The sequence below is a fragment of the Pectinophora gossypiella genome, chromosome 13 (genome assembly GCF_024362695.1).
Source record: "Pectinophora gossypiella chromosome 13, ilPecGoss1.1, whole genome shotgun sequence".
Taxonomy (NCBI): Eukaryota; Metazoa; Arthropoda; class Insecta; order Lepidoptera; family Gelechiidae; genus Pectinophora; species Pectinophora gossypiella.
The window spans coordinates 4,365,775-4,391,748 of record NC_065416.1 but is presented as its reverse complement, the minus strand read 5'-3'; the positions used below and the strand labels follow the sequence as shown (position 1 = coordinate 4,391,748).

The 25,974-nt window shown below is 37.9% G+C and overlaps 1 protein-coding gene across 6 annotated transcripts in view; it reads left to right on the top strand.

The window, feature by feature from the left end:
- LOC126371710 (POU domain, class 6, transcription factor 2) overlaps positions 1-25,974 on the top strand; it is a 185,295-nt gene that overhangs the window by 144,425 nt on the left and 14,896 nt on the right. For 5 of the 6 annotated variants that reach the window (XM_050017033.1, XM_050017037.1, XM_050017034.1 and 2 more), the window contains exons 8-10: positions 6,676-6,854; positions 18,161-18,253; positions 24,683-24,863. In XM_050017033.1, coding sequence (XP_049872990.1) covers positions 6,676-6,854; positions 18,161-18,253; positions 24,683-24,863 — 453 coding nt within the window. The remainder of the gene's footprint in view (positions 1-6,675; positions 6,855-18,160; positions 18,254-24,682; positions 24,864-25,974) is intronic. The other variant, XM_050017036.1, reaches the window with a different exon arrangement.

The window sequence follows — 25,974 nt, the reverse complement described above, 5'->3', positions numbered from 1 at the left end:
ATTCGAACTCGGGACCTCTGGATCGTGGGCCTTCTCAACCACTGAACCACGAAGGCCGTTGCAACTTGGCTAAGGCTCCTGGAGTCTATTACGTAATGTTTTGGTGGTGGCACAGCTGTGGTGGCAGCAACATGGTGTCCTATTGGCCTTTAAGGATTAATGCAGAAGACTTCCCTAACCTGATTACTTTATTGATGCGATGGGCACGTGTTACGAAGCTAAAGGTATAAATCTAAAGCGCTTTGATGCAGTGATTCCGGTCACCGCTATACGAAGGTCAACGGATTAATTAATGCAATAGTAGCTCAGTAACTAAGGGCGACTGTTCAGTTCTTAGTCCAACTTTTATCAGACATTCGTGCTAGTAAACCCGATTAGGGTGGGCAGACCCACACGCTGTCAGAAGATAGCTTGCAGCTACATGGTGGTACAAGAGCTAAGAAGGATTATCATTGTGGTGGTTATACGTTTCGATGTTATGTGACCTAACTTGTTTTGGGGTGGTTTCTCTGTAAAAAAAAGCGGACTGGACCTGTCAAATCTTCAGGTTAGGTAAGCGGACCCTGTGGAAAATCATATTCCATTTTTAGCAAATATACTACTACGGAGATGTCTGAATGTGAAACAGGTGATCAGCCTGTAACCAAACTAGGGATCACAAAGTGATTTTTGTGATATGTCCCCACCGGGATTCGAACCCGGGACCTCCGGATCGTGAGCCTAACGCTCAACCACTCGACCACGGGGGCCGTGACTTTTACTGGAACGCATTTTATAATTTTGTTTTTCACTCACTGCCTCAGAAAAGTAACAAAATATATTTTATTACTCTTCACCTTAGATATTTTAATACTACTAAATGGTCATTGGAACTGAGTTCTTTAAGTGTGGGTAATGGTAATTATAATTTGTTCTTACATAATTGCAAGCGTTCAAGGCTAGAACCACACTAAACACAGATCAATTATAGTAAGTGTTCTAGTGTGAGTGTACAGTTGGCTCTATAAATTGATATAGTTTCGGGTATAAGTTTTTTTTTTTTTTTAAGAAAAATGTTTTAAGATTTATAAAACTTAATAAGGAGACGGATAAGAAGACGATTACTTAGCTACTATGAAGTAAATTAATAAGCACTGGAAGACCGTCTTCTTACCAAATTAAAAAAAAAAGATTGTATATCAAAAGATTACGTCGCTTTCTCTTATATTTAAACTTATACTTACATAGCCAAGTAAATTATCTATCATACCCGATCATATGACCTGGTCTACAAATAATATATCTTCTTCAATAAATCCAGTCAAATTCATATTTTAGAACAGTATGCCGGTCTTCCCCACATTGACCTTACTTTTTAAATTTACTTAAAAACCTATCAATATAAGTTATAATCCACCATAATACTTTATAATAATATGCGAAAATAATCCTGTCTGTCTGTTACCTATTCACGCTTAAAGGCCGCTGATTGGATTTAGATGAAATTTGGTAAAAATATAGTTTAAGACATAGGGAAAAACATAGGATAGTTTTTAAGGGATATAAAAAAAAATTTAGGAGATATAAAAAATGTGCCGCGCGATAACCTAACTCCCAAAAGGAGAAAAGTTAGACACAAAGTCAAACATTACTTTACCATTAAAGCGATCATCAAATATTGACGATAAATTCTGAAGTCGCCTGTACTGTACTACGCAGACATTAACTTAATGCTACCTCATAATTACTGGTACACATTAATTCTCACACATACATACATATACCATACATAATTTAGTTTAATACCTCATTCCCTTCTGACGATCTAGATAAATATTGTCTGTCGTTTCATATTATAATTAAACTTACATTAAAATGTTCACCTATAAAATAATAGAAGTAGTGTCGGGAATGAGGCAGAGGTTTTGTTTTTTAATATGTTTTCTTTTATGTTATGGCGCCACCCATAGAGTTGTGGGAGATTATTCTCTTTGTTGCAGTTCTAGCTACTACATACAAATGTTACATTCATACACGCTCGCTCTTAATAGGGTAGGATGAATCACCACAGGTCTTAGCCAAGTTGCAAACGCTTATGATAATTGTCAGCTTTTTTGACGTGACGTACTGTAGATTTTCCGCATATGGAATTAAGTAACTTACATGTCAATGTAAGTTAACAACGTTACCAAGGAGCCTTCTTTTTTCAAATAAATTAGACATATTTGATGGATGTTTTAATTTTACAATTTGTTCAGTTTGGTATCTATAACGGTTTGTGGCTTGCTTTATTAATTACGTATCTGTACTAATTATTTTTTAATATTTGTTTAATCGTTTATAATAATTATTACCTATATTTTTTATATATTAATTATTTATCAGCTGATAGAGTTTAATTTTTATTTTATTCATTGGCAAGGTGAATATTTAATTAATTTGTATGTCGTTTCCATATCTCGGGCCTATGGATTCCCGGACTTTTGGAAGGCGTGCGTGGGGCCGAAGCCAACACGTAGAGGCCCCATAAGACAGTTTAATCTAAATGTGGTGTGACACCAACCGGCGATTGGCAGTGCACCCAAATTTTATTATTATGTTTTATTAATAATAAAAAATATTCCAGATACTCGTAGGTATTTTAAGGTTACAATTAATATTGGATACCCAGTAGATAGATGTACCGAAAGCGGGCTTTAATCATATCAAATATCCTTCACTGCACACATACAAAACATACAAACATTTAGCAACAGTACAGTCATGAGCAATATAATGTACCCTACCCACTTTAGGACTCTGTCGCACTAACATATTTGACATTTAGTGAGACTTACAGTTCAATTTGTCAAAAAAGTGAATGTGACATGACATGGTACCAAAGTGTATACATATTAATGCTCCTGACCGTACAAGTATTACAGGTATACAGTATTACAAGTTACAGTATTACAAGTTTGTTTATTTTTGATACAAATAAAGAAACTTTCCAGGTTACGGTCACCAAAAACAGTATAGATGGCATTCTACAGATTTAAAATGATAATTACTTATTTTCTCATTCGGATACATAATTATTCAAAAATACAATGTAATGGCAGAAGCAGATATAAAAATAATTGTTGCTTAATATTTGGATCTTGCTTCTTTTTGATCAGAATAATAATGGGTGGAAGATGTAATTGTGTCTGAGTGTAATAAAAAGGGTCATCACTTATACCCAAAAACAAAGATATGTGCATATGCATAAGTCTGTTATCCATGAAATTAGAAGGCCAAAAAAAGGAAAAGCTTTACAGCGCCATCTATTCTATTGTTTTTGAAGAACGTAGCCTGGTATACAAATAACTAGTGTCATTCATTATGAATTGACGAATCGATCTACCCTTTTAGCACATCTCGTAATATTTCCTGAAATAAAATAAACACGCCCCGTATTTACCTTCAAAAAGCGGTTACACTTGCATAACCACAGGCTGTCAAAATCTTTCTGAAAACAATTTTTCATACGAGTTGGTTTTTAAGTTTATTAAAAAGCAATTATTGACCTCAATAAAAAGGAATTCTCCTTTTAATCATACCTTAAGGCGGTCGTTTCGGTTCTGTATTACGTTCTGTATTACACGACCAACTTAACAAGACCTCTCAGATTTCCCCCCGAAACTTGTCCCCTGGACATTTCTTCTAGATCTTTAAGGTGAACTGGGGAAAAGAAACATCCGAGGCCATCTTACACTGGCCAGTGATACCAATTGCATTTTATGCGCATATTTATTAAAGGTCATGTACTCCTAGTGACAAGAAAATAAGCTTATAATTAAATTTGCCACAAACCATTATTATTTTCAAAATAATTATCTTGAAAAGGCGTAGTTTTACTTTGCTACTTGTAACCGCTGATAAATTGAAGGAACAATTAATGATACTCATGTATGTGTGTGTAAACTTGTGTTTAATGCGTGTTTTATTCTTGTGTTTATGTGTGTGTGTGCATTGGAAACTCGATTCGGTGAACATGTGTGCACTTTTAACTGCACAGTCAATTGTTAATCAATTTGCATTTAAATTAGTCGTCCATTTTATGGGACTGTAAGAAAATATTAATCTACGTGTAAAATAATGTGAAGTCGCAACTTGTCACAACTCTGATGAACTATGACGGTTTAATATTATGCACGCGCGGTTGTAAATCTTCTGTTATTTTTATTTTCTATTAATCTTAAATTAAATTTAAATAGCTAAGTACCTACCTATATAATTATAATAGTAGACACAATGGCCCCGATTTCTGCAGATTCATTCTAATTTTATTTTAAGTTATACCCGTCATTTTCTTATCCGCCGAAAAGGAAAGGGACGGATGATTGACAACTGTTAATTTTAAAATAAATGAATAACCCGGGCGAATAAAATAGGCATCGCTTGTATGCAACCCGTTTGACGTGTGCTGTCAATTCTCTCGGGTTTTTGGCAAATATATATAAATTTGGGAGCGTTTTTAAAATTCCTACTTAAAATTGACGTGTGTTCCAAAAATTTTATGCCTGTCGATTATCCGTCTTTTTCACTGCTGGACAAAGGCCTGCCCTTCGGCTATAGATGTCGTGAGAGACCTCGCAAGAGATGGCATGGCGACTTGGACGCTTGCTGGAGGGACTGGTCGGAGTACGCACAGGACCACCTACAATTAATCACTTCAAAAAAGTTATTTGTATGCAGACATACATAAACTAATGTCCATTTCTATTTCCCACCGGGGTAAGATAGTGACAAAGGGAAATCCGTTTGATTCGATCCTCACACACACTTCTCTATTTCTCTCCTGTTGTATCCTGGTTCTCTTTTAGTTTCTATGGTTTATAAAAATTGGCTAGGTAAACACCAAGTCAACAAACACGACACAAGTGAAATATAAGATCACGCCTTTTAACCGTTGGGGTAGGCAGAAACCACGGAATTTCACTTCCCACTATCCTGACATAATGACACATAGATGATAAAGCTATTTGACAGTTACATTCAAGAGATGTTTAAAAATGGAATTCGTCGCAAATTTTTTCCCCTTTTCCTTTTCATCGCTCGCATGTTGAGCACTAGTCTTAACAGAATGGCGTGTATGCGAGTGTGCACCGGAAGAGGGCTAATTAGCCCGCAATTACAGCTAATGAAGCGCCTACCTCATTTGCGGACCAAGACACTGTCGCGCTACTATTGTTGTTTTGTTTTGACACAATGTTTTAAATACTTAGTAGTAGATGAGTTTATGGTTGAGTAAAATAATACAAAAAAGTACAAAATGCGGAGCTCGATAGATGTTAGAAATAGGAATTTGATTTTTAACCGGCCACTAGTGATATAAATTCTCTGCTCTGCTGATGACGTCATAACATAAACTTATGTTTACTTACTTCCCACTGCTGGACGCAGGCCTCACCTCAATCAACCGGAGGGGGTATAGAGCATATGGCGTGGTGGGGACCACGCTGCTCCACTGCGGGTTGGTGGAGGTGCTTAACGTGCCCTCCGAAGTACGAATCATGTTACTTTTTCGGACAATCAGGTGATTTAAGCCTGCAATGATTTTACTAAACAATGTCCCCAACGGGAATCGAACCCGGACCGTTAGCCGAACGCTCTAACCACTAGACCACGGAAGCAGTTCTTGTGTTATGGTTTAAAACCGCTTATACGCATACGGATGTCATAAATGTTAAATGAGCGACTAATGTACATACACACATACATACATAAACTCACGCCCGTAATCCCTAATGGGGTGGGCAGAGCCACAAGTAATCAAAGACAACTTGCAGCCACTGTTGATACGATGTCGTAAGCTGGATATGATGAACCTTATGGTGATAAGGGATCAGCCTATCGCCCATAACATTAGTCCATCATGTTAGAGGACACAATTCCTCTGTCGGTTTTTACGACATGCCCGGGAACACAAGCAGCTGAACGTTTTCTATGTTTTTTATTTGCTCCCAGAATAGCATAGAAGCACTAATGTTCTCTCCAAAATTATGGATTTATCCATACAGGCGATGGGTTGGCAACTTGTCACTTGTCACTTGTCCAGCCAAGTAGTTAGCGCCATATGTGGCAAATCTACAAGAAAGCACGTCATAAAAACAAAAAGAAAACCAACTTGTTCGTTGACACTACACAGTTCATTACCCGTCCAGAACTCAAAAACGAAACGAGGATATGCTATGTTTATGTATGCTGTTGTATGTGTGTGTATGTTGTCTTCTGGTGCCTGGTGGCTCTAACCACCTCAAATAGGAGCGCGATTTTATACTTGTATCTAATAAGTAGCTATATAATTACAATCCCAGACCCTAGCTGAGACTTTTTTTCTTCATCATCACCAGCCCATTTACGTCCTCACTGCTGGGGCACGGGCCTTCCCTATGGATGGATAGGGAGATCGGGCCTTAAACCATCACGCGGGCCCAGTACGGATTGATGGTTATTAACGACTGCTAATGCAGCCGGGACCAACGGCTGAACGTGCCTTCCGAAACACGGAGGAGATCGAGACAAAAACTTTTTTTTGTGGTCACCCATCCTATGACCGGCCTTTGCGAATGTTGCTTAACTTCAACAATCGCAGACCGAGCGCGTTTCCCGCTGCGCCACCGAGCTCCTCTTTTTTCTTATTTTTCTTTAATATGTTATTCCACCCCACAGGCTCGCAACGTCGAACGGCGAGATAACAATAACGACGTCACACGCGAGCGCGGGCCCGGCGAGCAGCGCAAGCGGCGGCTCGGCGCCTACCGCGTCGCCGCACGCGCCGGTCAAACTGTCGCCGAGCTCCGGCAAGTCGCCCGCGCAGGACGAGAATGATCTACTCGCTGATTCGCCTAGTAAGTAGCTAGTTTTACTGCTTGAGTTTTTCTTAAATGTGTTGAACTAAGGCAGATTATGCCAGATTGGTCACCGTTCCTAGATTGTTATGGGTAGTATTCAATTGCCTATTTGTTATGCTGTCATGTATGAATTCCAGTTCTCATGACAAAAAGTAACAAAGTAATTTTCATACTAAGTATTTCAACCTTTTAACTCTACCACATAATCGCTAAGTACCTACTATTTTATAGTTCTTAAGATAAACCAAACGGATTAAAACTATCCCAAATATATTTCTCGCTAAACACAAACGCGTCAAGCCGCCCTAATTCACTCGATACAAAACGGACACCAACAAACGACATTTTCGAGTTGTCTCTAACTCGATTCTACTTATGCATAAAAGTTGTCCGTTCTAAGCATAGAGGCGTTCCATTAGCCGGGGAAGTCTAACAGTGTCCAGGAGTTATTTCACCTAATGCTATAAAGAGTTGTGGAGACGGTTGGATGCACTGTTTGGAAGTTGCGAGTGCGTTCGGCGAGTCAGTAAGTTGATTAGAGCAAAGCAGGCTTGCGGCCGCGTTCGACGTAGGCGAGCCGCACTTAAGTCGCTAAGTTAATTTTAATTCTAAGTTACAACTTTTGTTTCAGTAATTACGTTCGGTTTTTTATCCCGATTATACGGTCGCTATAGTAACATACTAGCTTTTGCCCGCGATTTCGACCGCGTGGCGTTATAAAAGAGAGGTCTTTGTGTGTGTGGGAGTGCATGTCAAATTTCAAGCATCTAAGTTATGCAATTTAGATTTTTTCATACAAATGTTTTTTCCCGCTAACTCCCGTTCCCATAGGAATTTTGCAATATCCTGTTGCAACTAAGCTTTAAGTTTACTAAGGTACCTGCATGCCAAATTTTAAGCGTCTAACTTAAGCGGTTTAGATTTTTCATACAACAGGATTTTCCCGCTAATTCCTGTTCTCGTGGGAATTTCGGGAATTCCTTTCTTAATGTTTTTTCCCGCTAACTCCCGTTCCCATAGGAATTTTGCAATATCCTGTTGCAACTAAGCTTTAAGTTTACTAAGGTACCTGCATGCCAAATTTTAAGCGTCTAACTTAAGCGGTTTAGATTTTTCATACAAAAGGATTTTCCCGCTAATTCCTGTTCCCGTGGGAATTTCGGGAATTCCTTTCTTAGTGCACCTCCACGGTACCTAAGCTACGTCCCTTCCAAATTTCAAGTGCCTACGTTTAGCCGTTTAGGCTGTGCGTTGATATGTCAGTCAGTCAGTTTCTCCTTTTGAAGTTTATATTTAGAAGATTAGACATCAATGGTCGCGAACAATTACATAGTAATCATGCCATTGTAGCATTCTCCATGCTACGTTTTCAGAGAAAAATAGGGCAGTGCTTTCTGATTACTTACTAAATAAAGACAGGTCTAAAGGTGACAAATCATTTTCTTTTTTCTTAACTTATTTATGAATATTAATCAAGAAAAATGTAATAATAAGTGCGACATTTTGTCACATTTTTCTGTGACGTCACAGGTTGCATACAAATTCATACAAATTCCATGGTGATTTCGTGTTTTGACGTTTCAAAAGTAACTGATTAGATTTGTTGGAAACTACCCTACTATCTTCATGGTTACGTGTTAAATTTGGACAACCCAATTAACACTAGCCTTAGCCTTTAGTCTAGGCCATATATTTAGCTGAGTTATTCAGACTGGCCCATTTCGTACACTTTTAGACTGAATTTTTAGAAGTTACAGTAACATTAGTTACTCTGTGACCTGTTCTAGTGTTCTGTCGAGTTGCCGATCCAGACTTCATTGTTAATGTATAGAACCTTTTAAAGTTCAACTTGTTGTTTTTAAGCTTGATGCATACAGAGCGATACCGGGAGCTTTCCAACATGACTTAACGTCACGACTATATCCCAATTAGGGTAGTCAGAGGTGCATCAATCGCAAAAGATTAACCCGGGCGAATAAAATAGGCATCTCGTTCATATGCTATCCGTTTACATGTGCTATTCTTAACTTAGCAGTCGTTTTCGGCGGATGAGACGTTCGTTATGTAAAAATTGACGATTCAAAGTGTAACTATGTTACATACTGAATAAAGATATTTTTGAATTTGAATTTTAATTTGACTTAGTTCAGTCGGTTTATCGGCCAATATAAAATTTTGGAAGGGTTTTTTAAATTTCAGCCTAAAATTGACGAGTGTTCCATAAAGGTTATGCCTGTCGATTGCCTGTGCCTTTCCTTTTCGGCGGATAAGAAAATGTCAGTTATAACTTAAAGTAACTTTAGATGGTGTGTATCGGAATCAACACCAATGTAATAATAATAATAGTAGGTAATTAGAGAGCATCTAGCGCATTAATGCATCGACCGTGGACTGCAGTAGAAGGTGCGACCTACTCAGTTAATTGTCAGCTAATAAGTTCATCGATTTCATGCTATTTCTGCACATTATAACGTTCTGAGTAGTAATGTTCGCCGTGTAACTGATATGTGTATCTAGTTAACATTTAACACCCTATTATATGTAATAGTGGTAGCCCAGTTAGTAGTACGCTTGACTCTCAATTTGAGGTCGCAGATTCGAATCCGAGCATAGGCCTAAACTATTTTTGAATTAACGCTTGGATCATAAATGATTATCACCACATTCCCAAGAAATGTATTTCGGAGGTACTTATGAGACCGAACCTATATTGGGCTGGTTTTCCCGTCGCGAATTGGAAGGTCAGACAGGCAGTCGCTTCAGTAAAAATCCGGACCTGTCAAATCTTCAGGTTATGTAAGCGGACCCTATGAAAAACGGGATAATGCTAGGGGGATGATGATGATATGTGTCTCTGCTTACCCTGTGCAGAACTTCTGTTGGGTTAAAGGGCTATGGTGTGTGGTTGAAGAAACACGATGTATGAACGAATTGTTTTTTCATAAAATTTAAAGTACAATTTAAACGACGTTCGTACGCAAGATGAATGAATGTGGCGAATTATATTAAATTATGACAGCTACAAAAAAAAGTTGGTTGTCAATTTGTCAGCCAAAAGTTTTCTTGGAAATGTTGGTGTTTCTAACAAACCTCGGAAATAGGCGTGAAGTAACTATGTATCTATAATATTTTAAATAAGTAGAAAAGATCCTGGGCAGTTGTTATGGGCGATAGACTCATCCCTTGTCACCATAAGGTCATAATATCTAGGGCTTCGTAAACTAGCTGCAAGTTGTCTTTAATAACTTATAGCGCTGTCCACCTAATTAGGGATTACTGGCGTGAGTTTATGTGTCCAGAATTCATGTTTATGTCTCTCAGTACGTTGTGATGATGTCAAAAAGTATACAAAATATCTTAGGTAAAGTAACACAGATACCTACTTACTACTAGATACGAGATTATTTCAATCAGACTCGTTCGAATACACTTAAAGGAATGAATGAGGAACTTAACTGGGACATAAAGACACTTTTTTTAAACTCCTATCGTGTGGGTTGTGAGGTGTATTACCAACCCCATCAACCCTGGTGTCAGGGTCACTATTGAGCCGCCTAAGGCCCCCGACATGGCTCATGGAACGACTACTAACTTACTTCAGTAAGTAGTAACCGGGACCAACGGCTTAACATGCCTTCCGGAGCATGAATCATCTTACTTTCGGACAATCATATGGTCAGCCTTTAATGTTCTATAACCAAACTAGGTATCACAAAGTTATTTTCGTGATGTGTCCCCACCGGGATTTGAACCCGGAATCGTGAGCCCAACGCTCAAACCACTGGACCACGGAGGCCATTAAAACTAAAATACCTATACTAACTAGAATATGGGTATAGTCTCAAAACGAATTTCTTATACTTATACTTACTTACTATTTAAACATAGGTACCTACCTATTTAGTCTAAGTACAATTTCATTTAGTAATGTATGCTTAAACGTATGCTGTTTAACTCTGAAACATCACTACGATATTACAATAGGAATAAATAATTAAATACCAGCTACTGAGTCCCTCATTAACAAAATCATGTCACATCACTACACCAATCGAGATTGTAATTAGCAGTCAATGTATGTCGAAACTGAAAGTGATGCGGTCAGATTAAACTGTTGTTTTTGGAATTAAACACTGAACACTATGGCTGTATGGTTGTATTACAGATTGAAACGAAAAGTGATTGTCATACAGCAGTATTTTGAACGCCATTCATTTTTGATCGCTCTTTTATTATTTTACGCTAGTATAAATTGAGGAGCTTGGTGGCGCAGCGGTAAACGCGCTCGGTCTGCGATTGTTGAAGTTAAGCAACTTTCGCAAAGGCCGGTCATAGGATGGGTGACCACAAAAAAAAAGTTTTCATCTCGAGCTCCTCCGTGCTTCGGAAGGCACGTTAAGCCGTTGGTCCCGGCTGCATTAGTCGTTAATAACCACCAATCCGCACTGGGCCCGCGTGGTGGTTTAAGGCCCGATCTCCCTATCCGTCCATAGGGAAGGCCCGTGCCCCAACAGGGACGTTAATGGGCTGGTGATGATGGTGATGACGCCAATATGAAGTGGCGTGAATACACTATAGTGTTGGAGAAATATATTATGCTTACCTGTTCTGATGTCGTTATATTTGTTCTGGGCTACGGTTGGTCGTAGTTAACGTGGCTGAAATTATAATTATTTAATGCACACAACACACACACGTTACATTTGGGCGGCGTTTAAGAAGAATCCGTGGTCCAGTGGTTGAGCGTTGGGCTCACGATCCGGAGGTCCCGGGTTCGAATCCCGGTGGGGACATACCACAAAAATTACTCTGTGATCCCTAGTTTGGTTAGGACATTACAGGCTGATCACCTGATTTTCTGAAAGTAAGATGATCCGTGCTTCGGAAAGCATGTTAAGCTGTTGGTCCCGCTTACTGATATAAGTACGTAGTTACACCAGGGTTGATATGGTTGGTAATCCATCTCACAACCCACACGATAGAAGAAGAAGAACAGGAAGAAGAGAAAGAGAAGAGCTTTAAGTTGCCACAATAATAAAACATTATATTTTCTTGTTAGTGTTGCCAACAACATTTATTTATTAATTTATTATTCACAACATAACAGTTATCCATAGCGCTACAATTATACAAATAGGATTACGAAAGCTGTATACAAAGCGAAAGTTGGTGGTAGAGCAAGACCTTCTTTCCTTCCTTCTGGACGTACATTGACCAAATTGGAGATGAAGATTCAGTACGATCTATTCTGAAACGGCGTGCGTGTAAGAAACGATTGATGAATGTGGAGGAAGCTAGAGAAGTATGTGAGCATCGAAGCAAATGGAATTCCATAGTCTCTGCTTGCCCCAGTGGGAAATAATCGTAGGCATAAGTTTATATATGTAAATATAAATATACAATTAATCTCACATATAACATAGATAATTAGACGTACGATTTACATTAGCTTATAATGTGTTATCACATTATAACAAACAAAAGATTATTAAAACCAATAAGCAGATTATATTTAAAACTTGATTGATATTATAATCTAAAAAAGAATGATATCGGTAAATAATTTTGAACCTAAGAAATTAACTAAATCATTACACCACATAACATGAACACTGCCTGCATTAACGATATGGCCAAACGTTGATTGAAATATCATTAAACGTTGACGTTTCAACGATATGGTCAAAATAAGGTGGTCATTTCATGAAATTTTACCATTTCATGAAATAGTTGAACACATCATGAAATGATCAATTCTAAGGTCTGGCCACGACATATACAAAAATTACATTTTTATCATTTTCACCAAAGCCAAGTCGGTGTCTGGGTATTGATTAGTTAATTATTTCTTGATAACAACAAAACGTACAAACCCGTCCTTCATCCGACCTTGGATCGAACTAGATTACACAATCGGCAAGCAGACACTATTCTGAAGACAAACACAAACGTTAAACACGTTAAATTAGCCGCCCGGACTAAATACCCGCCCGTTAAAACAATAGCGACGCTAGATCAACCGCTGCACTTACTCTCTACGATTTGTAAACGCAAAAGTTTACGTTTAATTTGCTCTCACTTGTAATTCTCGGTGGTAAATACTTAATTTAGTATACGTGACTTATGGTATGTTTAACTCCCCACTACTTTACAAAGATGCTTATTCTTATCGTGTGGGTTATGAAATGGAATACCAGGTTATTATGATTGAGCCGCCAAAGGCCCCTGACATGGCCCATGTAACGATTACTCACTTACATCAGTAAATAGTAACCGGGACCAACGGCTTAACGTGCCTTCCGAAGCACGGAGGAGCTCGAGATGAAAACTTTTTTTTTGTGCTCACCCATCCAATCACCGGCCTTTGCGAAAGTTGCTTTACTTCAACAATCGCAGACCGAGCGCGTTAACCGCTGCGCCACCGAGCTCCTCAATGTTATGTGTGTGTGTTAAGACTAAGTTCTTTCTACAAAGACACAACTAAACAAACTCGTCAGATTCCAAGTCTGGAACCGTCAAAAGTCGCGTCGAACCCGTGACGCGTATGTAAACGTTACACTCTGTCCCTGAGCCCCCGTTCTATTGATTACTATTTAATTCGCTGTTGGTGGATACAATTACTAAATTACTCTGTTCCTCTCTGCTAGTAGGCAATTTGTCTAAATAGATCGATAAGATATTTTTGGGCCGCGCTAAAGTTTCGCTGGGGAGTGGGTAGCTAAATCAGTTTCAACTGGAATTAAAAATGTATTTCACTAGTGTATTTTGAACGATCGTTGTATCATTCGCTTTTTCATTAAATGGCTAAGCTCTGTTGTTTTGCTGTTTCACGTTCATATTTTATATGGTTTGGTTGATAGTTCTAACTTCGTATGATTTAATTACTGTGAGTATTTAACCTTGAGATATTTTTGTATTATAAGAACACGGAACTCCTCAAGAGTATTCAGTTGTCCACCTCTGACATAGAACGAACGAGTAGGCAGAGGTGTATAGTATTAAACCCACTCCATCCCATTAACAGGGCACAAATCCTGAAAACCAAACACGAATTCAATACAAAACTTACAAACTTATAAATTCAGTGGATTAGAGCGCGACCCGATTATTATAGCCATAGAGGCAGCCAATCAGCTCGCGACACCAAACACTTCAGGACCCCGATACCGACCCCGCCGGCGTGGTCGACGATTTCCCTCATTCAGCGCTTATCGCTATCGACCCACTAGGGTAAGCGATTAATTCTTTTAATAATTTTCCCTCTCAGACGACGCTCTGATCCGAGGTTCGCGCCCAACTGGGCATCCTCAGGCCTGTTGTCTTAAACGTTGTACTGGGTGAGAGCCTCAAGCGCTCCCCGTTTGTCCGGCCAGGTAGTTAATGCTATCTGTGGCAAATCTTCAATAAGTCACCTAAAAAAAGTGGATTAGACCCCGAGCCGCGATTTGAACCCGTGACAGTACGATTTAAGTCATGCATTCTCCGAACAAGACTATCACGGATTTAATTTCATTTATTTTATATTCATTTATTAGTTATTTAGACATCAGATACAAATAATATACAGCTCAAAAGCTGCGTATCATTACCTAATATTGGTATACCTATTGCCTAAGGTTGCCTGGAAGAAATTGCTGCATGAGCATTAGGGCCGCCTGTTGTACTTTTCTGTATATGTTGCCCTTACCTCTGTATTCTGTGTCCGTTGTGCTCAATAAAGTATTTTACCTATCTATCTATCTGGTCCGATTTTGATCTATATTCAAAGTTTAATAATAACAGGTCTAATTATCAAGTCTAAAATTAACAAAATCACAGGAAAAGCCATGGACTGGAAGGTGGGTTCCACGTTATCATAAAAATAGTATTTATGTAAATGTTCTTAACACAGCTTAACTACTCGACGCAATTTTACTCCAATCATAACAAATCTGGGCCAGTGTTTCACCGAAATGTAAATGTGAGCGTACCGCCAACTCGAGCCCCATAAATGCCTCCAAATTGTTCGCTCATCAATTTCTAATCAAGATAACTTATCAATTTATAATCATATTTAATTTCCATCGAATAAGGCTAATGACACCAAATGTACGATTCACAAAGAGCTCAACAAAGTGAGGAAGCGTGCGCCATCAAAGAAACCGACTAGCAACGGCAGCGTCGAACCCAACTAAATTAATTAATTAACTAATTAAAATCCATTACAAATAATTAACGCTGTCGATAAAATTGAGAGCGATCGATAACAAAACAAAGAGTTGTGCCGCCATCTAGAGTTTACGCGCTTATTTAGTCGCCATGTAGTTTTTGTAGAGCCGATAAAAAGAACATACAATACCTACTTTGGCAGCTCAGAACAAGTTATTAAGAAATCAAGTTTTATCGATTGTACTTATTGGAAAACGATCGGGAGAATATTTCTAGCTGTGAGGCAAACACTATCAACCCTGACCTTTCATGATTTTATCGCTATCAGCCCAATAGGCGCTTCTTTTAATTATGTTCCACACAGACGACGCCCTGAGCTGAAGTTCGCTCCCATCTGGGCACCCTCAGGCATGTGGTCTTACATTTTGTATCGAGTGAACGCCCTCAGCGCTCCCCATTCATCCGGTAGTTAATGCTATCTGTGCCAAATCTACATTAAGTTGGGGCGGACCCAACTACTTGACCAGCTAGTTCCGCCCAGGTGCAACAGATGGCGCCACCATTCAATAATGCAATCCTGAAACGCGATATTGAAGTTTACACAGCGAGACGCATATATACAACATCCAACATGACTCAAGTGGATCGCCGATCCCTAGTCACACTACCAACTTGTGACCAGCGGGGTACTATGCTCTGATCGGTACCCCGAAAACATCCTTTAGCGGCAGCACACCTCGCCGCAAAAAAACTGGTGACCCTGACGTAATCCAGAACAAGAATATCCACGACGTATCTCAATTTCTTTATTCCCATACGCCTCTGTTGTTAAACATTACCCAAAAGTCACGTACAACATCAAAAAAACGCTTCAAGTAGTCATGAGCCCATAATGTACCCACTTTAGGACTATGTCGCACTAACATATTTGACATTTAGTGAGACTTACAGTTTAATTTGTCAAAAAACTTAATGTGACATGGTACCAAAGTGTATATGTCGTGGCCAGATCATAGAATTGACCATTTCATGAAATGATCGACCATTTCATGAAATGGTCGTATTTCATGAAATGGCCAACTTCAACTGACCATATCGTTTAAACGTCAGCGTTTAATGATATTTCCATCCACGTTTGGCCATATCATTAATGTAGGGTGTCCATGATAAGTGGTGTAATAAAAACGCGAAATAAGGTAGGAAATAATGTATTACTCTAGTACAAAGTACAAAAATGTTTAAAAGTCAATTAAAAAGTCATTTTCGATTAACGGAGTGTTGATGTAGTTGACATATACGCCGTAACTGCATCTCGCTTTGAAGTCGTCGTCATATTTTTTGACACTATTTCATGCCATTGGTATACTTTTCGTGTGTAAGATAAACATACTGGCGGCGTAGGGGTGGCCCAAGGGCCACCCCCGCCGCACCCTAACCTACCGTTATGCCTTGTAAAAATTATAAAAAAAAGGATTATGATAATTTAAATTATGACAAAAACATTTATGCGTTTTAATAGAATCCCGTTTCAAGTAGTTAATGCCATCTGTGGCAAATCTACAATAAGTCACGTCAAAAAAAGAAACTTTACGGACAGTAGGATCGTCTATATTTTTCTTTTTTAAAATTAATATCTCTTCATTCGCAGTTTTAATTATATCATATTTTGAAATCCAATAATAGTCCATTGATTTACGTAGCGTGGTCACTCGACCTTCATTATTTGCCGTATAACCTAAAAATAAAAATAAAGTTGCTGTCTACTGTTAATACGAGTTTTTCTTTTCACCTTAATGTCAAAACATTGCTTCAATGCACTTTTATCTTGTATTTGCTCATTATTATTCGTATTATTCGCGTTCACACAAGAATAATTATTGTCCGCCGCCATTATGCAAAACATAAACAAAGCGACACTAGCGCCACTACCGGTGGATAATGTTACTATTTTACGATATGATCGCTAACGTTTGGCCATATCATGAAGTAATCATGCATTTAGTTGGTCATATCGTTAAACGTTTTGTTTTCATTGATCTGGCCAAACCACATCATGATGTGGCCAACGAATGTTGTTCTATTTCATGAAATACGACCATTTCATGAAATGGTCGATCATTTCATGAAATGATCAATTCTATGATATGGCCACGATACATACATATTAATGCTCGTGACCGTACTATGCGGTCATATGAACAGTATTAGTTAGTTGTCTCAATCGATATTCAGCTCATTTAGTACTTCAAGGCTAAGTTCACCAAAAACACACAAGCTTAACGTGATAATTACCTATTTTCACATTACTGCGGTACATAATTATTCCAAAATACAATGTAATGGCAGAAGCGTATATAAAAATAATTGTTGCTTGATATTTGGATCACATTACGTATAGATTAAAGTTGCTACCTATATTGCTTCTCTTTATTTTGATCAGAATAATAATGGGTGGAAGATGTAATTGTGCCGGGGTATAATAAAAAGGGTCATCACTTATACCCAAAAAACAAAGAAAAAAGATGCATATTATGTTTGTTATCCGTGAAATAAAAAGGTTAAACGAAGAAAAATATGCGAATCCTGGGTTCGAATCCTGGTGGAGACAAATCACAAAAATCACTTTGTAATCCCTAGTTTGGTTAAGACATTACTGGCTGATCAACTAATTGTCCAAGAGTAAGATGATCCGTGCTTCGGAAGGCAGGTTAAGCTGTTGGTCCCGGTTATTACTTACTGATGTGAGTACGGAGTCGTTACATGAGTCATGTCAGGGGCCTATGGCGGCTCAGTAATAACCCTGACACCAGTGTTGATGGGGTTGGTAATCCACTTCACAATCCACACAATAGAAGAAGAAGAAGTTATCTTCTGTATTATATTCCTGGGGGTCTAAAAATGCCACATCGAAGCCATTAATCTATAATCAATATTGCTTATTTTGATGAAGCAATGTGGCCTTTTAACCTCCAGGTGTGATAAGTTATTGCGGCCTTGTTTTTGGGGTGGCGATTACCTCCAATGTTTACGTGAGTAGAAAAACCGTTTTCAGGTTTTAACGCCCTAAGTCCTTTTAAAGTCCAAACCCCATTGTTTTCTATTGTGTCTGGAAATCTGGGCCCAGGAAGTTAATGTAAGAATGTTTTGCCTTTTAGAATCAAGTCAGCTGAGTGGCTATGGAAAGCCTGGCAGAGAGTACTCGCACTTCTCAGCGAGCATGTTTGAGGAGAGTGATGGATATAAAAGAGGTGAGAGACGTATGCATGGAGACTTATTAAGTACTTATCTTCAGGCCCATTTTGAGAGTTCCGAACCTCAAATGAAAAACATAACATAACATAAACAGCCTATATACGTCCCACTGCTGGGCACAAGCCTCCCCTCTATCAACCGGAGGGGGTATGGAGCATAATCCACCACGCTGCTCCAATGCGGGTTGGTGGAGGTGTTTTTACGGCTAATAGCCGGGACCAACAGCTTTACGTGCCCTCCGAAGCACGGAATCATCTTACTTTTCCAGAGAATCAGGTGATTCAAGCCTGAAAAGTCCTTACCAAACAAAGGACAGTCTCACAAAGTGATTTCGACAATATACCCATCGGGAATCGAACCCGGACCTCCAGATCGTGAGCCTAACGCTCTAACCACTAGACCACGGAGGCTGTTGGCAAATGAAAAACGGAACCCGTATATTATCTATCACTTTGTTTTTCGTCCGTCTGTCCATCTATCTGTCAAGACCTTTTTTCTCAGGAACGCATGGAGGTATCGAGTTGAAAGTAACATCAAATACTTGTATCTGCGGTCCCTTGAAACTGTAAAAAAAAGAAGCTTCTAAATCAATGGAATCAAAAGATATGGCTATTTTTAGCTTCTTTTCTACTGGACACTCTGGCTGATTGCGATCATCTTTGGGGATCTCTAGTTCCTGCCAGACCCCCAATCAATAACCGATAGGGCCGATATGTATTTATTACTGCTTGGAAGAAATTGCTACTTAGCCGCCTATTTAACTCTTTAATTTTTCTTTTTCCTGTTCTTGTACTTCCCGGCCCCGGAGCCCGGTGGATTATGCTCTATACCCCCTCCGGTTGTTAGAGGGAAGACCTATGCCTAGCAGTGGGACGTATATATCAGTCGCAGCATATATATAGCAGTCGTTAATAACCACCAATCCGCAGTGGGCCCGCGTGGTGGTTTAAGGCCCGATCTCCCTATCCATCCATAGGGAAGGCCCGTGCCCCAGCAGTGGGGACGTTAATGGGCTGGTGATGTGTGTGTTTTTACGGCTAATAGCCGGGACCAACGGCTTAATCTAACATGTAGTAGACAAAGTAGCCTGATCGGGTTGATAAATTATAGTGTTCGGAAGCGACGCCATTATGTGGTGCGTGATATATATATATATATATATATATATATATATATATATATATATATATATATATATATATATATATATATCACACACACACACATATATATATATATATATATATTTATGTATTTTTTAAAGTATTTTTTTTATGTGTAAGTATCGACAATAAGAAGTCATTTTCTCGTTATATCGGATTTAACATCTTTCATTATAACGGCAATAAATATTTAAAAAACATCATATAGAGATGTGTCTGTAGAGGAGTATTTAGTGTTTCTCTTTATCTTGGTAATATTCTGTTCCTTGCAGGCGCATTGCAAAATATATTGTGACAGAGTGGCCCTTTTCATCGGAGACAGCATTTCGATTTACCACTCTGTCACAGAATTTTGTGAAAAACAACCAAGCTACGTTAATCACTAATCGAGGAACCGATTAGTATTTCGCTAGTATTTTAAGTATAATAAGGTAACTATATTTTTGGACAATGGAAAGAATAAATAAAATTCTAAAACATATAACATATCAGAGCGAAGGACAGATCATTGTCGATAAAAAAGAAGAACGACCCTAATATCAAGCGTCCCTGTAAATAGTCTTCTGTATTTGTGGGTATTTCCAAAGCGACTTATGTCTTTCTTATAAGTAGGATAAAATAGTGCCTACTAAATAGATCCTTATTTAAAACACCAATATAGAAAATCTATTACTCACCTTCCACACCCCCGCTTAATAATAATTAAAACTAATCAATTCCATAATTAAAATTGCTTTTTAATTACAACGAACCGAATGAAAAGCTCTCGATATTATTACCGAAATGGTCAAACTTTTACTGAACAACCTCTTGAATTCTTGAAGAAACTTCTTCAAAATTACTTAGAACAGTTATAATAATACGCGTTAATTATAATCGATATCGTTTTCGATTCTAAACGTAATCGGTAACACGAATCGAGTTGATTCGGCGCGCGTAATTTCACCCATTACACATCAAGGAACAATTTTACGATTTGCGTGTGAAAAAGTTTACTTCCTACCAGAAAGCTTCTTACTGCTTTGATATAGAGCATTGTTTTAAGTGGAATTTGATTTGGATAGTTTAAAAAGTTAGTATGAATCAGGTAATCACTCGAAAACTTTAATTACAAGTAATGAACCGTTGAATAAAAAATACCCAATAGCGTTGCGATTATAAATGCCGAATTTTCTGTTAAAAAAATGCATTATAACATATTCTGGGGACATAGATTGACAATTTGACAACGAATTTATTTTTAAATCCTTTTTATTATTTTATTCAAATACAAGATTAATATTGACGGTGATACGGCGCGCCACCTATCATTTCGGTCTAACGGAAAGCTCGGTAACACGTGGATACTTAGAACCACAATTGGAATATAGTCGTGAGCTTATAATATGTAAGAATAAGAAATATAAGTAATTACAATAAAACATGCTTATAGATTGAAAATTTATTCCAACGCACCACATTATGGCGTCGCTTCCGAACGCTATAATTTATCAACCCGATCAGGCTACTTTGTCTACTACATGGTCCCGGCTATTAGCAGTAAAAACACCTCTACTAACCCGCAGAGAAGCAGTGTGGTGGAGTATGCTCCATACCCCCTCCGGTTGATTGAGGGGAGGCCTGTGCCCAGCAGTGGGGACGTATATAGGCTGTTTATGTTATATATGATTAAAACGTCGAAAATAAGTTACCTTACAACAACATTATTTAGAGAGAAAAAAATGTCTAGAGAGATAGTGTTATACAAAATTCTATCAAAAAACTTATATTCCCATGCATCTTCTTAACGTGTCGATGGCAAACTAAATAGCATCGGCCCAAAACTTGGCAACTACTAATTACTTGGTATGGCGCTATCTGCAGCGCTCATCAGATCCTCCTGCGTGCAGGTGTTCGGGCACGCAGGTCACGATGTAAGATGTTCCATCGTTTGGGGAACAGTGCCGCAGAGTCCGAGCGAATTCGTCGACTAATGTCAGATTCTAGAAATGTCAGACGAGTCTAGAAACGCCAGATTACTGAATTGTCCGATTCTACAAATGACAGATTCTATAAATGACAGATTCTACAAATGTCAGATTCTACAAATGACAGATTCTACAAATGACAGATTCTACAAATGACAGATTCTACAAATGACAGATTCAATTTAAAATATCACACAAATTCTACATAGCAATATACATACTTTTTTAAACAAAATGAGGATAATTTGAAATAATGTAGGAGGTACGGTAGTAACTATGCTAAAAACAACCCTGTTCGCCATCCGAGAAATCCCACCTGAACAAATAATCTATAAACTTAAGGGAATATCAATTCAGAAATTCTTTTTCAAAGCGTATATCATTTCTATTACGTACACGTAATACCTGAACTACTTTATACCTAAAGTCTAATTAAATTACTAACAACAGCAGTACATAGTCTATCATTTACTTAACTTTCTAATATCTAGAATCTAGATCATTACTGGGCCTTGTTTCCTAACCTAAATTACCTGGCTCTTCATCGCGTGTGGAGTCCAATTAATTTACTTTTAAAGATAAGCCAATTGTGCTAACTGTACCAGAATCCAATAACAATAATGCATCAAGATACAGCACTGTTAATTGTTTAATTCATGTAATAAATTAATTAGTTACAATTAAAGTTCGCGTGTCGATCTGTCCGTTTATTGACCCGTCGTTACGTGAAACAGTTTTTTTTTTCTTTTACGAAATAGTCTAATTCGTAATGGCAATTATGTATTTCGTGTATGCTTTCTTTTAGAATTGGAAATTTTACGGGATTGTTAAGGTGGTTGTTTTGAAATTATTACAGTTTTGTTCAAATTGATGTTGGCTAATGGAAAACTTTCTCATTTTGGTACCCGCTTGTTTGTTAGTTAGTCAAGGGTTTTCTATATATATTTTCTAGATTTGATTAATTTCATTTCGGTAAAATTTTTATGATAAATGTTTTATACCAGGACTTTTGAGACAATAAAGTAGTGCTGCGTCTAAAATCTTAGACAAGATACAATAGTCCAAAACAAGGGAACATATACATTAAGACTTATCTAAGTACATGTCTTTTAGTGGCTTTATCATGTAAAGCGAGTTCTTCCAAACAACTATTAAAAAAAAGAATAAAAAGTAGTTTTTATACCTACAACTAACTTAGTCACAAGCAACTCAAATAAGATCGATTTTTTTGGTGTTTTGATCCCGTTGTTGACCCTCCCATTCTAATCTTCGAATAAATATCAAAACACACCCAAAACGGAAATAATTTCTCTTTTAATTACATTCACAAATTCCCCCAAATCGAATGTACCGGGAATCAGACAAACAAACTTATCGGAAACAAATGAAATTAGGAATCGCCTGGGCCGTAAATGGAGAAACGATTGCCAATTACCAACCCTACCTTGTGTTAATTGATGTAGATACAACTACAGAAGCTTTGGGCCATCTCTGAGCCTTGGGCGCAAGCATACTTGGGCCCCAGGCTATGTTACGTACCTATGCTACGCTCGACTTCTTATACGAAGGGCGATCTTACAAAGATAAATATCAATGAATGACTAAACAATGCTCAAGGGTGTTGGTTGACTGATGTGTTGCAGTCATGAATTATTTGTCAAATTCTTACAATGTCGCATTTTATAAAAGACCTTAATCATTTTGCAAATCTATGTCGTTTGATTGTCTCTGGCTAAAAGCAAAATATTATCTTACCTTAGACGCTAAATGTAAGTTAACCTAATATTTGCCAAAGAGATACGAGTATAAATAATCATAATTAGATACTTCTCTAATCCTACTGGCACAAATAGATTGTCATACCATCAAACAGTTCCAAAACTTTGGCTGCACATTGTACCGGAGAACTGCGACGCTTCACCGTCTGACAAGATAACGAATGTAATTTGTCATCGGTTAGCGGCATTCGCGAGCCGGTAGCTCCCTAATGACTCCCCTTCCATAATTAGGAACACCCTGAACACCCACCATCTACTAATTACGTAAATTGCCCACTAAACTTGCCTATAATTTCGACTCGGTAAACGGCGGCTTAAGACTATTTAGATGCCGGAATAGTGCGGCTAATGATTCGTAACGTTACTCATGACGTGTACGGTTGTCTGAGGGTTGTAGAGGAGCACGCTCCAGTCGGCATGTTTGGTTAATACGTAACAATTCCTATATGCTTCTTTTCCCCGACTATACAGTTTGTGAGAAGCTGCAGTAGTTTTAGGCGGATGAGTCGTTCGTTATGTAAAAATTGTCGATTCAAAGTGTAACTATGTTACCTACTGAATAAAGATATTTTTGAATTTAAAATATATCACAATACCTTGGTGTGTTACGGGGTGTTAGTGCCATCATTACGAAAACTTTTGAGGGATGATTCAGACCATGGTTCTGAGTTAATATCAAATGGAATTTTCCGTCGCAAAAGTATGGAACTGAAAATAATTTAAAAAACCACTAAACTTTCAATTTTTTACATTTTTCCTCACTTTGTGGTTGTCTGGAAGAAATCGCTTTACGCGATAAAGACGCCATTAGCCATGTACTTAATTAAGAGTCATTTTGTAATTATTTCTTTTTATTTTGGGCAATAAAGTGTATTTGTATTGTATTGTAACTGTCATGAATTTTCCGATAGGAAATTCCACTTGATATCAACTCAGAATAATGGTCTGAATCATCCCCCTCAGTATTCGTTACGGCGTGTCACCGACACCCCGTATAAGTTACGTAGAGGTAGCCACTGTACGTACTTATACGGGGTGTAAGTGACATCGTAACAAATACTGAGGGGGATGATTCAGCTCATTACTTTGTGTTAATATCAAGTGGAATATTCCATTGCAAAAGTGTTGAATTAAAATAAATATCATGAATGATCGACGGACAATTCCACTGGATATTAACTCAGAATCATGGTCTGAAACATCCCCCTCAATATTCATTACGACGCCACTAACACCCTGTATATAAAGAAGGAAAAGCTGTAAACCTTAATATATTGACAATTGAATATTCATTTATTGAATATTGACAAAGATAATGTTTAATTTACACATTAGAAATTAGAATACTTACTTATTAATATAATGCAATGAAACCAAATTGATAATCAGTGAGTAGCGTCCCTTTAGCAAACATTTGTACGAAACGACGTTTAAAAAAGCGTCTAAAAGTAGGTAGGTAAACAGGTAGGTCATTTTTGGCTTTTTTTAAATATTTTCTTTTTTTTTCGTCAAACTAGATCAACCGACTATCAGCCAGTCTTCAAGCAACGTGGTCGACGGGATCAATCTGGAGGACATCAAAGAGTTCGCGAAAGCCTTCAAGCTTCGACGGCTTGGCCTCGGTTTGACCCAAACACAAGTTGGGCAAGCCCTCTCCGTCACCGAAGGACCGGCGTACAGCCAAAGCGCCATTTGCAGGTGAGAATTCAAAAAGTTAATTTGAAAATTGGAATGGAATTTGTAGTTTTCGAAATCGGAACGTTTTGGCGAATGCTCAGAGTTTAAAAAAAATATTGTGACACTTTAGATGTGCCGCAACTGTAAATAAGTAAATATAGTTTTTTACGATAAAGAACCTTTTAATAAAAGAATACAGTGTTTAAGAAATGAACATCTTTAAATATGTATATATAATACTATCAATTTATCTTTGTGCTTTCCGCTAAAACGTCCGAGGGACTATTTGTACCCAATTTTTATAGAACCTTGTTTAACGATAAAGACTGGAGACATTACAAGGAAAAGAGAATGAGATAACATCTAGTAATGGAGAGATAAAGTCGCACGCTTGTAAAAATAACGAACCAACCTCGGGGTTAGAGCGGACAAAAAATGAACGGAGTGAAAACGTTTGTCGAAACGAAACGTTAGTCGAAAGAACGGTCGTCACGCACCCTGAGCCCGGTTATCATTCCAACTTTTTAATATCGTTAATTGAAGTGATTTGTAAAACAGCATGACTCCTTTCATTGCTTACAATTCGGTTAATTAATTACCGTTTGGACGGCTTCCGTTCGCGTCGTGGCTTACACCATTTTTTACTTCGCTAGGCGCGGACGCGTGCTCTCTAATTGTTTTTTTTTTAAAGATGATCAATGACTGACAGATATTTAGATCCAAGCAAAAGATTCGCCGAGAGCGCAGTATTGTCTCCGCTTAATTAAAACTGTAAATAATTTACGTTTACCATTATTCTCGTAATGAAAAAGGCTACCATAAAGAATAAGAAAGGGTGGGAAAAGACGTCATTTAAATATTTTCGGACGGTCTGTCTGCGCTTTAAATAGGGTAGTTTCCAACTAGTCAAATCAGTTACTTTTTACTAAACGTCAAAACAGAAAATTACTATGGAATTTGTATGAAAAACCAACCTGTGACGTCATAGAAAAACGTGACAAAAGGTCGCACTTTATTACATTTTTCTTCATTAAAGTTCATAAAAAAGTTAAATAGAAAAAAGGAAAGTTTTTTGTCGCCTTTAGATCTGTCTTTATTTAGTAATCAGAATTTCGTAATTTATCTTTGACCT